The sequence below is a fragment of the Chiloscyllium plagiosum genome, chromosome 6, assembly GCF_004010195.1.
Source record: "Chiloscyllium plagiosum isolate BGI_BamShark_2017 chromosome 6, ASM401019v2, whole genome shotgun sequence".
Lineage (NCBI taxonomy): Eukaryota > Metazoa > Chordata > Chondrichthyes > Orectolobiformes > Hemiscylliidae > Chiloscyllium > Chiloscyllium plagiosum.
The window spans coordinates 58,701,514-58,713,977 of record NC_057715.1 but is presented as its reverse complement, the minus strand read 5'-3'; the positions used below and the strand labels follow the sequence as shown (position 1 = coordinate 58,713,977).

Sequence of the window (12,464 nt, the reverse complement as noted above, 5' to 3'; positions counted from 1 at the left end):
CTATAGAAATACTTTGAAGGTTCCTTCCTGGAGCCACCAAAGGGAAAAATAATGGTTTGGGACATCTGGATGCAGAGTAACAATGAGAAATGAAAGGAATAAAAGTAATTAACTAAAATTACCTCCTACTTTTATTATTTCCCAGTTTATGGATAAAAGTGGAGCCAGCTTATACTTGAATCACATCCTCTCCCTTGAGTTTCACTTTTGGTTGATTTCCTTCCAGGTGATACAAATTCTCTAAACACTTAAGTCACAAAACACAGATGAATTCCTAACAGCTTTTTCTGCCCTGTGCTAGCACATAACATCTAAATGTTAACTTTGCCTTCAAATCTCCCACACTACATTCCAGACACATTTTGCTGATTTGAAATGGAAGTATGCCCAGGCAGGTTGTTAGAGGAAAAAGGGCTTTAAAAATCATAGTGGAGGGGGGGGCATGGGGGGGGGGGGGGGGGGGGCCAGGTGGATGAAAGGTAATTTAAATATCCTATGGGGATGGAGGAACAAAGTATGAGTTGATCAAAATGCACTAAATGCAATTACACTGAAAACTGAAATGTATTTTAGTATTGCGGTGACATGAAGGTGTGAACTCTAATTGAATTTTAACAGGGAGTAATAAAAATTAAGGATCAAGGTTATGGCAGTTTCTTGCAAAATTGATGTGCAAATATGTTAGTTTGTTCTCCAAAAATAATAAAGCTATCGTGAAGGTAATGATGAATGCATAGATGAAGTTACTGTTGTTAACATCAGAGTCATGATTTTCCAACGGAATTTGAGATTCATCAAGTCATGACTTGTCCCAAGCACAAGCATTCAAAGGAAGAACAGCTTTTTTTCTGTATCAACAAGAGGCAATTATTAATTGGAAAGCTAAATCTCAAACCGTTTCTATTTAGATACTCATTCAAGCTGGGTCTCACTTTTCCTTTCATTTTAATAATTTCTGTATGCCTGCTGTTAATCTTTTTGGCACTGATGGAAAATTATTTTCTAGACCAGAATCTCATTAAAACTTAACTTCAATCTAATTCATGAGCTTTGTTCCAAAATAATTTTGGCAGAGTTGCACTTAAAAGCAATCCTGAACATTCTGCTATTGGCAGGTGTTATTTTGGTTAAGATTTCCAGTGTTTTAAAACTCCCATACGGTCTTAAAAATAATTTGGTGCTTGTTTATAAACGTAAGAACTCAAAGCTGCGTTTCCAAAAATGAAGTTCAGCTTTCTTTTTTACAAAACTGCTGAGATGAAACTAAAACAAAAATAGTGTAGTAATGGGGGCATGGTTTTGGTATGCAAGATGGGGATGCTTCTCTTTGCTGTAACAACTGCATTGTCTGGGAAAATGCCAGTTTTTCACCGCCTCCTTGCAATTAATTTAATTTGTATTACGTGGGAATTTAATGTCATTCATTCACCATATGCCACATTGCCTGGTAAACATTTTATTCCCTTCATAAATCTTCTTTTTCCAGAATGCTGCAATATTAAACTTAGATAGCAATATTCAGCAGTATTTGAAAAACTATATAACTTTGGAAGCAACCACACCAAGGAAAGTACTGACTTTACAGAGGGCAATGGAAGATGTTTTGTAGCAAGCTTTAGACAGAACATTGGGGATTTGTTCAGAATGTGTCAGCAGTTTGGATACTAATGGTGGTGAATAATGTGGATTTCTCATGAAAAGCCTAACTTAAGTAAATGAACATTCCTGGGGAAAACAAAAAAATCCTCAAGTATAATTCAATGATCAAAACCATTCTTTAGAAAGTACAAAATGAAACTGTTAAATAAGTTTTAACAGGACTTGTCATTTTTCAAGGTGATGCCAATCAGCCATTGATACATTTTGGATTTCACAATCTAATTGATGAAGTTTTAAAATATGACAAAGGAGAAAATTTAGCAAAAGAATGAAGATATGTACCATATTTTAAAGTCAGTAATGTTCTGCAACATCTTGCAAAGGCTATTTGCTGGAAAAGTGAGACATCCAAGAAACCAAATTCATGTTCCTTTCCATTAAACAAAACAAAAATCCAATCATTGATGTTAAGCCAAATAGGGATTTAACTTAATTTTTTTTCAGTCTAACTCCTTTCCAGTATCATAAATAAACAAAGTTTTATGATGCTTAAAATTATCTTTCAAAATTTCGTATTTGGCCTCAAATGGGATTGTAGGTTATTTTATGGACACATATGGTGAAATTTCAATAATTAGTCTTTACTTGTAATTTTGTTTGTTGTTTTGGTTAAGCTGGATGCTTTCTGGTGAAGACATATGACTTATGCAGAAAACCAGCTTTGTTAGTGGGCAACGCCTACATAACTTTACAAAGTCTCCAACACAGTTCAGGGTCATTGATAAATCTTTGTGGGACAATGTAAAGGCATGAGTTCCGTTTTCTTCCCCCTCCCTTCTCCCCCAGAGATAAACATGTAAATGCATTGTTTTGTTATATAGTGAGGGTCACACCACAAAAAGGAAAGATCATATTAGAAACGAAAATATTGAAGAAGCTGCATTTGGACAATCTGATTGGCGAGTATTACTTAACCAAAAGTTGTTTGTTGGATAATACAGCGCAGTGCCTGGGAAACGTAGGGAATTATCTTTTCACCACCACGTTTTTCTTTTCCACGAATTTTTTTCTGACTTTTCTCCACATCCCCCGCCACCTCCACCACTCGGGAAAAGAAAACAAACTTCAAACTAGACCAGTTGGTTTCCGAAAATAAAGACCAGCTTTATTTTGTCTGTTGACCTTTCACTCGAGACGTAGCTGGAATTAGTATCTTTCGCGCGAAGTAACACAGATCAGGGGGTTTCTAAAAAGACAGGACACTAAGACCAAATCACAGCAGGTACTAGGAGAAGATGAATATCCTGGTGAACAATTCTTGACAGAGTTGTTTGTCTCTTTGGGGACTGAACAAAGATAACATCGGCAAACTAATATTGTGGTCAGCAGGGTGCCAGGAATTTAGATTTATAAAATGGAAACCGAGACATAGACAAACAAAATATTGACGGTTAATGCGGATGTTTGACATTAACAGAGTGGGCCTTCCATAACTATACAAAACAAATTCTAAAAACGTTTATTTATTCCAAAACCAAATGCAATTATGGTTCAATGTTAACTGTGTCGCATTTCCTTAGTACCCATTAATCTAACGCAGCAGGTTGGGTTTAGCTACCCGATGTTTTGGTGTACACGTTCAAAATTATATCGTTTTAAACAGATTTTTTGACTACAATATACCTTATTATTATGTTTGTGTACTGGCAGTGCGGGACTTGTCGTCCGTTGTCACGTACAGAACTGTTCGCTGAATCAATACAGACTTAGTCAAATCTTTCAATCCACAAAGTGCAATTGCATCTAAACACCGTTTGAAAGACAACAACGCCAAACTTGAAGTAAAAGATTATTTTTCTTTTCGACTTTCATGCAACATTGGAAGTTGGAAGGACCCGTTTTGCAATTCAGCACAAGCTTCATACCCCATTACAGCACGCCTGCTCACATTTTACACGATTTCGTGATCTAAACTAACACGGAATAATAACCAGCCATTATGTTTGCCCTAAAAAATGTTAGCAACCAGGATACTCGCTATGAGCTGGTCCCCTCGTGTAAAACACTGTGGAAAAGTGTCATCTTCTTCGCGACGGAATTGAAGGCACCGTGCCTTAATTCTAAAGTTAGGTATAGCTCGAGTGAATGCACATTGCGGATTCGTATTGGAAAGTACAAAAAAAAAGGGCCTTTTACCGATCTCCCTTTCTGAACAATTCACCTGTAATACTGGTCAAATACAACGGAGCCCAGTTCAAGAGACTTTGCGTGGTGAAGTAGTGACTGGAAAACGGGGATGATTAAAGACTCGGGAAGTTTTGTCTGCTGCAGTTATATCCCGGGCTGTATTCGTAGGGGACCTGCGGGAGTGAACATTCCGGGAAAAACTGCGGGAAGCTGACTAGACTGACTGGGGGCTCCTCCATGGGTGAAGAGTTTACGGCTTGGTTGTTGGGATATAACGGTGTCTGTACGGGCAGTGTCCGAGCCCCTTCGCTAACGGCGAGGTTGCAGCCGCCTGTGGGGCTCTTCTTGGCGGCGCTGCAGGGGAGCCAGGGCTCCGGGAAGTGGGCCAAGCTGCCGCCCAGGGAGCCCAGGCCGCGGTAGGAATCGTACGAGGCGAGCTCGCAGTTGCCTTCCTGCTGGATCCGCAGAGCCGAGCCCAGGAAGGGCTCCTGCCCGGAGATCATGTTGCTGTAATCCGGCCCGAGCAGCTCGAAGAACTCGGCGGCCTCGGGGTTGCCCCTCTCCAGGTCCTTGAGGGACATCCCGGAGGTCGAGGTGATCTTCACGTTGGCCGGCTCGGTGAAGAAAGACGGCGGCAAGTTGCGGTTCCTCAGCGGGATCTTCCTGCTGCTCCCGGCGGCTGCAGCCGCCACCAGGGCCCGGTCACCCGCCGCCGATCGCCGGAGATCCCGGACCGAGTCAAACAGCGCCGCCAGGGACTTGCTTTGGAGGCTTGACTGGGAGGCGTCCTTCTTGGGCGGCGGCTTGCACTGGAAATGGCCGGTACCGCCGCCGCCGCTGGAGGAGGAGGACAGAGGCACTTGTCTCTTACTACCCGCCTCCTGGCCGCCTCCTGAACTGCTACTGCCGCCGGAGATCATCCCGGTGCACCTCTTAATCTGCTTCTGCAAATACTTTCTGTGGTTGACTTTCCGCTTGGATTTGACCGGCTTGTCTAAAGCCAGCTTGATGTTGCTGGAGGCTGAGTCGATGAAGTTGAGGAGGGCGCTGGTGGTTTCCTTCAATTCCCCGGAGCTGCCCACCTCTCCCAGCAGCGCCCCGCTGTAAGCACTCTCCACCTCGTACTCCACCGAGGAACCGGGGAAGCAGAAATGGATGAAGTGAGGATTCATGATGGCAGCCTGCACAGCCATCTCCCGCGTCCTTTGCCTCCCGGTGTTAGCAGTGGCTCAGTGCTAGGTTTTCCAGCTCATCCTCCAGGAACCCGCTTCGGGAAGTGCTCCAACGTGAGCATGCACCGGCTCTCACTTCAGCCCAAGGCCCCGAGGAGGGCAAAAGCACGAGCAAATCCTTGGGAAACCGCCGCGCTCTCTCCAGCCTCAATCCAGCCCGCTGTTCACTCCCTTAAAGATTGTTCCAAAGAAACTGGGCAATACATCATCGCATGGTCTCAGCCGTCCCCGCCCCAACCCTGTGAACAGTGTTTTAATGAATGTGCTTCGCTATAGGCTCCGGCTGCAAAGAATATCCGTTTCCCGTCACTCGAATCAGTGAGTCAAAAGCGACTCAGATCCTATTATAGAGCTGTGAATTCATTAAATCGGACAGCTTAAGGAGGTTGGACACGGTTTGAAGAAGCACTTCATTACTGCAGTATAAAGTTCAGCACCACCAAACTTCAGCCTCGGTAGCAGAGAAAATTAAGCGGCTCGAGTCAAAATAGATTGGCTTTATATGTAAAATATTAATTTTGGACGTCCCCGTATTCTAAATTACTCTTCAATGCTTGGGTGTGATAGAGTGGGGGGGGGGGGGGGGTGCTTGTTGACAATTTATGAAGATTTCAGTATTCTCTCAGTCTGTCTTGAATCACTCCCCCTCTCTGCACTTTCTCGGAATTGCCTTGTAAATTCTCCCAAAATACAATATTAGGGTGTGTTCAGTTCTAAACAAACTTATAAAATCACACCGCACCTCTGATGCAATTGAAAGCAATTTCTATTCACTAAAAGTATCGTGAAGGTGACAAATGCGTCCTAATAATTGTTAACAAATAATTATTGGAAGCCAGTTACTAATATGTCAAAAAAAAGGGAACTGGTAAAGTACATTTAAAATAACCTCCTCTTGCATTTGGTAGACATTGCAACGTTCAGGAGAATAGTATTTATTATTGTCAAGACAACTTTAAATAAATTTCAGGCAACAGTATTCGGGGAATGAGAACATCCGATTCCAAGTTTATCAGAAAGGTGTGGGCAATACTCAAGACCGTGTCAAGTGTTAGCCTCCTGCACGCTGTTACCTTCAGCAGGTGCCACTGTGTTGCAGATTGGAAGTCTGCATACCTGCTATTTCTTAAGAGTCGATTCCTTAGCCGCAGGCTCAAAATACACATTCCCATATCAGTGGGAATTTTTCCCAGCTTGACAAGTATTATGGTTAGCCTTTGACGTACAACCGTAAGGGTCTAAATAGAGTCTATTCTTCCCTCGTCTGAAAGGACGCTTTGTGCCAAGGATTCATTAAAACTCACCACACAGCTTCGTAAATGGTGCTAAATAATGAACAGTCGATTTAACTGAAAAAGCTTCTGGAGCTATTAAATTAAAGGAAATGTCCAGTTCGAGCTCAATCTGCCAGAAAGAAATTTGACCTTAAACGTTTTATTTTTTCACTTAATTTTCAATTTATACAAAATACTGGAAAACGCTGGATTTGAATACCATGTGCATGGTGTTAAAGTGCGGTTGCTGTCATTTTTAATGCTCATTTTCTGTTGTGTGCTGGGCGAAATCCTGTAAATGTGATCTAATCGCCCGACGGCTATGGCATGCCCAGTGGACACTCTCCTTCGGGTGATAACATTATGTAAACAGCTCTAGTTCGGAGAAAGCAGCGATTTGTTTTTCCAAAGAGTCTGGGTATCCTTGCCAGGACATGGCAAGGTGATGTACTGAATCATTCACTGTGGAAAAAGTGGAGCATTTAATGGAAAACTGCAACCAGCATAAACTTCCTTTCTTATGTAAATAATAGCGAGAAAAAGGACAGTGAAACTGATAGCACTGATCTAATTATCTCAGCCCAATACAGCGAAGCTACTGAAAGAGCCTCATAGAAAGGCTGACCTTCCAACACAAAAACCGCGAGAGAAAACAATTAGAACCTTAGCAACAGTATAAAACGCGCTTCTTTTCAGTACAAAGAACGATTTTATGAGCAATTTTTGGGATCCCGTTTACATTGAGGATTTTCTTTAGAGTATGTTATTTGTGACAAGGTTGGCTAAAATATAACCATCGGTTTAACATCGATCAATATACAATATTAATTTAAACTAAACGCGAACGTTGAACATAATCGATATGTGTAGGTATGGATTATCAGGGCTTTTTTCAGTAATAAATAAATATTGTTTCAGAGAAACTGCTGGGAGTACCAATCGAGAGTTTAGCCTATGTTTCGAATATTTATTTAACCGCAGTGTAAATAAATTCTTTCTTTATTTTGTTGACTATGTCAAACACGTCCTTGCCACTTTCTGGTGTCTTAGTGGTTTCCCATCAATTTGGTCCAGTGAAAATGACATCATCAGAGAAATAGCTGACATTTTGGCTGTTTTTAAATTCAAAGTTACACTCTCTATTGTTTTGGTGGGCCAGAGGTGGCTGACACTTATAGACAACTGCCAAATGCTACAGGAGGCTTGAAGTTTTCCAATTCAGAAAAATGCGCTATTAAGCGACCAGCGACATCATTTAAGGACATAGGCATCCTTTATAGTTACCCGCAGGTACAAAGTTTAAACCACCTCCTCTTTTATCAGTATCAATTGTTATCAATTCGAACCACCCCTCCCAGCCACGCACATTTTATTAAGCAAACCAAGTATTTCAGGTTATAGTATGCAGCCCTGGTCATCTGCCCCCTCTGTGACAGTTTTACATTGGTTAATATTAAAATGTTTAGGACATAACTGATTCTGAAAGATTTCTATTAATAAGGGAATCGACTTTTCAAAAACATTGATTTAAGTTATTGTATAAAACAGTCAACCACATAAAATTATGATCGGATTGTTAAAAGTTTCTTTAACCAATTTGAATGACCTTTGGTGCTAATTGATATTTTTAGGGAAAATCATTGTGCAGAAATTCAGATTGCGATTGTTGATGAACTAAAGCTTTCAGAATTCCAGAAAACATGTAGAACAAAAATGTTGCTTTACTGGACAGCTGACATACTGAACAGCTGACATGGCCAAGTACGTGAGCTTTGGTTAAGAAGGAGAGCAAACAGCATATCTGATATGTTTAAAGAAAAAGTGTGAAAAAGTCAATCTAAAATAGGAAATAGAGAGAAGTTCATTATATCAATGATCAATTGTAATTACATTTTGAATCTACATCAGGATACTTCATTGATCTTAACGACTACACAGGGTTTATGGTGTGCCTTGAGAAAGAGTAAAATACTTAGTTGGATTTGTAAACCTTCAGCTCAACACTACACATAGACTTCTTTTAAAAAAGCTCAAAATTACACGGGTCAGGCAGGGATCACGACCGTAAAAGTATACAAAATTTGCATGAGTGAAGAGGGTGAAAACACTATTTCGGACCAATGTTTCATGCCCGTGAGCTTAATTTTATACCCAGACCCCCAGACAAGGTTTCCCAATTTATTACAGTTCCAAACGGGATACCCCCAAATAATTAAGCCCGCGGATGAGGCGGGGTAATTATTTCTCCTTCCTTCACCACTCAGTTGGTCACAATGGGGTTAATATAAAAATGGATCCTTTCCCTTGGATAACTTTCTTAGATATCCAAATTAGCTTACAATTTAAATTTACTATTTAACCAGGCTTCCTTGAAGTCACAAAAATGAGTTTATTAATTACTAAATGCAAGAAGACATACGAACATAAAACACTAAATGCAGAATAGAAATAACAGGTGATTCCAAAGTGATCTCGGTAAAAAGAAATATTATGCTGATCAGTCTCGGAATTGTGAAGAGCAGATAGTTGAGTATTGTGGCTGTTGCAGTGGAGATTGTAGGTAGAATTGACATTGATAGTTGAATATGATCCTTAGTTTTGCAGATTTGTTTCAGATTCAGTGGTATTGATTCCTTTTGATGGGGAATGAATTCCAGCATTCAGGGTGAGGAGAGAGTGCGTAGTTTTCTTGTCCTGTTTCCTTTTGTCTGATTGTTACCTAGTTGACTTCCAGCAGTCCAGAGTGCGATAGTTCTTTGACGTTGTTACGAGGTAGCTAAAGGATATTCCTTTGACTGTGACCTTCACGGCACAATAACACTCAATCTAGGCTGATACACATGAGAACTTTCAGCACCACTGGCACATTCCAACTGAGTTGGAACTTTTTTTCTCAACTTCCTGTGAATTCTTGGAAAAGAAATACATAAACACTTCTGCGGTTTGGGACATAGTCCCTGGGAAAATGACTTGTTAATGAGCAAGGGGCTGTGAGTTCCACTTTTGCAGTAACAAGAGATCACAGTCCAGTCGGTTTTGATGTGCATCGCCTCCCTTGCCCCTCCACCCCCCAATTCTGGCGTGTCCTCCCCACCCAACCTCTGAAGGGTTGATGTATGAAACCCCTTTCACATCAACAGGTGAGACATTTTGTGGGTTTCTTTCTCTCACTCTTTCTTCACACAGCCACTTAATGTACATCCGCAGCCCACTTTTGGCTGCATCAACCCTTTTTCGCGAGACATATGTTGGGATTTTAAGTACTTTGGTGTACCGATCCATGATCCATGACATTATCGGAAACTCCAATACAGTATATCTGGACGCGACAGCGATGATAGTGGTCTCAGATTCCCTTCACACGTGACAGTAAATAAATCAAATAAATAAATCAAATCAAATATGCCGATCCAGTAACTTTATGATTTTAAAAAAAAATTGAAGTGAAATTGGGGAGCAATCTCAGCACCACTTGTCAAATGCGGTTGTGGTGGCTACCCATAACTTAATGTCCTGAAACGCCAGTAATAAAATGAATATCAGAATTGTGATTTTCTGTTTATGAAATCTTCCTGGTCAATTTATTATTTGTGATTGGGTGCTTGAGCATTCCCAGACGATAGATAAAACAGAGGCATGGTGCTCAAGCCAATACTCCCTCCAATGTTCCAAAAGTAAATGCCTAAAAATTAACACAGTCCTTGCAGAAGTAATTCTGAAACACACGGGTTACCTGCTATAGTACTGTTCGTGAAACCAGAGTGCTGGCAACAACTCCTCTAGAAACACAACAGAGTACAGACAACATCCTTCATGGAATTCACCAGGGTGCCAATCACCAAAACCTACTGATGAAATATGGTGATCAATGGCACTTCACAACATGTGTGTGGCCTTATAGAGTTTTATAAGATCAGGAGGAGCATGGACAAGGTGAATAGTCAAGGTCTTCTCTCCAGGTTAGGGGAGTCCAAAACTAGAGGGCACAGATTTAAGGTGAGAGGGGAAAGATTTAAAAAGGAGATAAGGAACAACTTTTTCATGCTGAGGATGATGCATGTACAGGATGAGCTGCCAGAGGAAGTTGTGGAAACTGGTACAATTAGAACATTTAAAAGGCATCTGGATGCATATATGAATAGGAAGGGTTTAGAGGGATGTGAGCCAAATGTTGGCAAATTGGATTAGATTAATCTAGGATACCTGGTCAGCATGGATGAGTTGATTTGAAGGCTCTGCTTCCATGCTGTTCATCCCAACTCTCTGTCTCCAGCAGTCCATTTGTCAAGAAATTATGTTGCAGTTATCAAACTTTGAATGTGTTTTGACAGCTGCAACCAAGTCTACAAGCAAGATGCAATAGGGTAGTTAAGTTTGTACAATGTTTCCACAACTAATACATTTATTTCTTTCTTCAGGTTTGTGGGGCTTATTCACTGAATCATGAGTTGCATTTCTGATTCTAACCATAAGGTCATAGGAAAGTTACAGCACAGAGAAAGAGACCATTCAGTGCATCATGCCTATGTCAGCTGGATAAATTAGCTATCCATTGTCATCCCACTTGCCACTTGGTTCATACCCTTAAAAGTTACAGCACTTCAGATGCAGGTTTCTTTTAAATGAGTTGAGGGTTTCTGCCTCAACTGCCAAATTGGGCAGCAATCCAGACACTCACTGCCCTCTAGGTAAGAAAAGTTTCTCATGCATCCTCTAATCTTTCTACTAATAACCTTAAATCCTACCATTTAGTAATTGACCTCTGTGCCTGGGGAACTGGGTCCCTGTACATTCTATCCAAGTCCCCCATCAGTTTGTAATCCTCAATTAGGTCACACTTCATGTTCCTCTGTTCTAAAGGAAACAACATTTGCCTGCATAGGCTCTTGATTAGTAAAGGGATCAAGATTTACAGGAGAAGGCAGGAGAATGGGGTGGAAAAAAATATTAGCCATGATCAAATGGTGACGCAGACTCACTTGGCCAAATGGCCCAATTCTGCTCCTATGTCTTGCAGTCTTATGGCTTATCCAAACTTTCCACATATTTGCCATTTTCAAGCCGTGACAACATTCTTGTAAATCTCCTCTATACTTACTCTAACACAGTTATGTCCTTCGTATAATGTGGCAACCAGACTATACGGAAGCCTTGCTTATTGATATTAGTGGGAAAGACTTCCATTCCCTAAAAGTGATAAATCCAGCTTCCTGCACATTAAATCATAATATGCCGTGTGTCTTTCAGATGTTTCTGTATTTTGTCAGTCCACTGACTTAGTTCTAACAACAAATGGAATGGATAGGGTTGTAGTTAGATTCAAAAGTATATCCACAGCACATATTGCCTCTTTATAGGACTACCATTGCCACATTCATAATGCACATACACAGAAAAACTAAAGATTGAGTAAGTAGGTAGGCTACTTTGTCTAAATGATGTCAAGCTTCTTACTGTTGAAGCTGCATCCATCTGGGCAATGGACAGAATTCCAACAAGTTGCTGGCTTGTGTCATGTAGATGGTGAACCTGCATTGGAGAGACATGGGCTGAATGGCCTACTTATGCTTTTATATCTTAGGGTCTGAACATTCTTTTTGCCTTCTTATTTAAGCTTAATTATAACCCTTTGTGAAGCCATGCTGACTCTGTCTGATTTTATTTTCGATTAGATTCACTACAGTTTGGAAATAGGCCCTTCGGCCCAACAGGTCCACACTGACCTTCTGAAGAGTAAGACCCATTTCCCTCTGACTAATGCATCTAACATTATGGGCAATTTAGCATGGCCAATTCACCTGATCTGCACATCTTTGGACAGTGGGAAGAAACCGGAGCACCCAAAGGAAACACACGTAGACACGGGGAGAACGTGCAAACTCCACACAGTCAGTCACCTGAGACTGAAATCAAACCCAGGTCCCTGGCGCTATGAGGTAGCAGTGCCAACCACTGAGACATCCTTTATAATAGTAACTTTTTTTTGTCTTCTTCCCCCTTGATATGAATGCCATTCAATAGGTAACAAAGACTAATAACAAAAACATTCAAAATAGATTTAAATGTACATGCTCCAATTGTTTAACCAATGGTTGAATAGATCCATGGCAACAGGAGTGATCACAGCTTCTGTGTTTGGATCTATTGGGGAAGATTCCAATGAGCCAATGTG

General features: G+C 40.9%; 1 protein-coding gene across 1 annotated transcript; it reads right to left on the bottom strand.

Moving 5' to 3' along the window:
- Nucleotides 1-3,106: 3,106 nt before the first annotated feature.
- On the bottom strand, nucleotides 3,107-5,040 carry LOC122550619 (protein FAM181B). Its single transcript, XM_043691651.1, has one exon. It carries the CDS (start codon nucleotides 4,977-4,979, stop codon nucleotides 3,900-3,902), a length of 1,080 nt encoding a protein of 359 aa, XP_043547586.1. The 5' UTR covers nucleotides 4,980-5,040; the 3' UTR covers nucleotides 3,107-3,899.
- Between the last annotated feature and the right edge of the window lie 7,424 nt (nucleotides 5,041-12,464).

Excerpts from the sequence above, each read along its gene's own strand:
- LOC122550619 (XM_043691651.1), bottom strand. The coding sequence starts at position 4,979 with ATGGCTGTGCAGGCTGCCATCATGAATCCTCACTTCATCCATTTCTGC.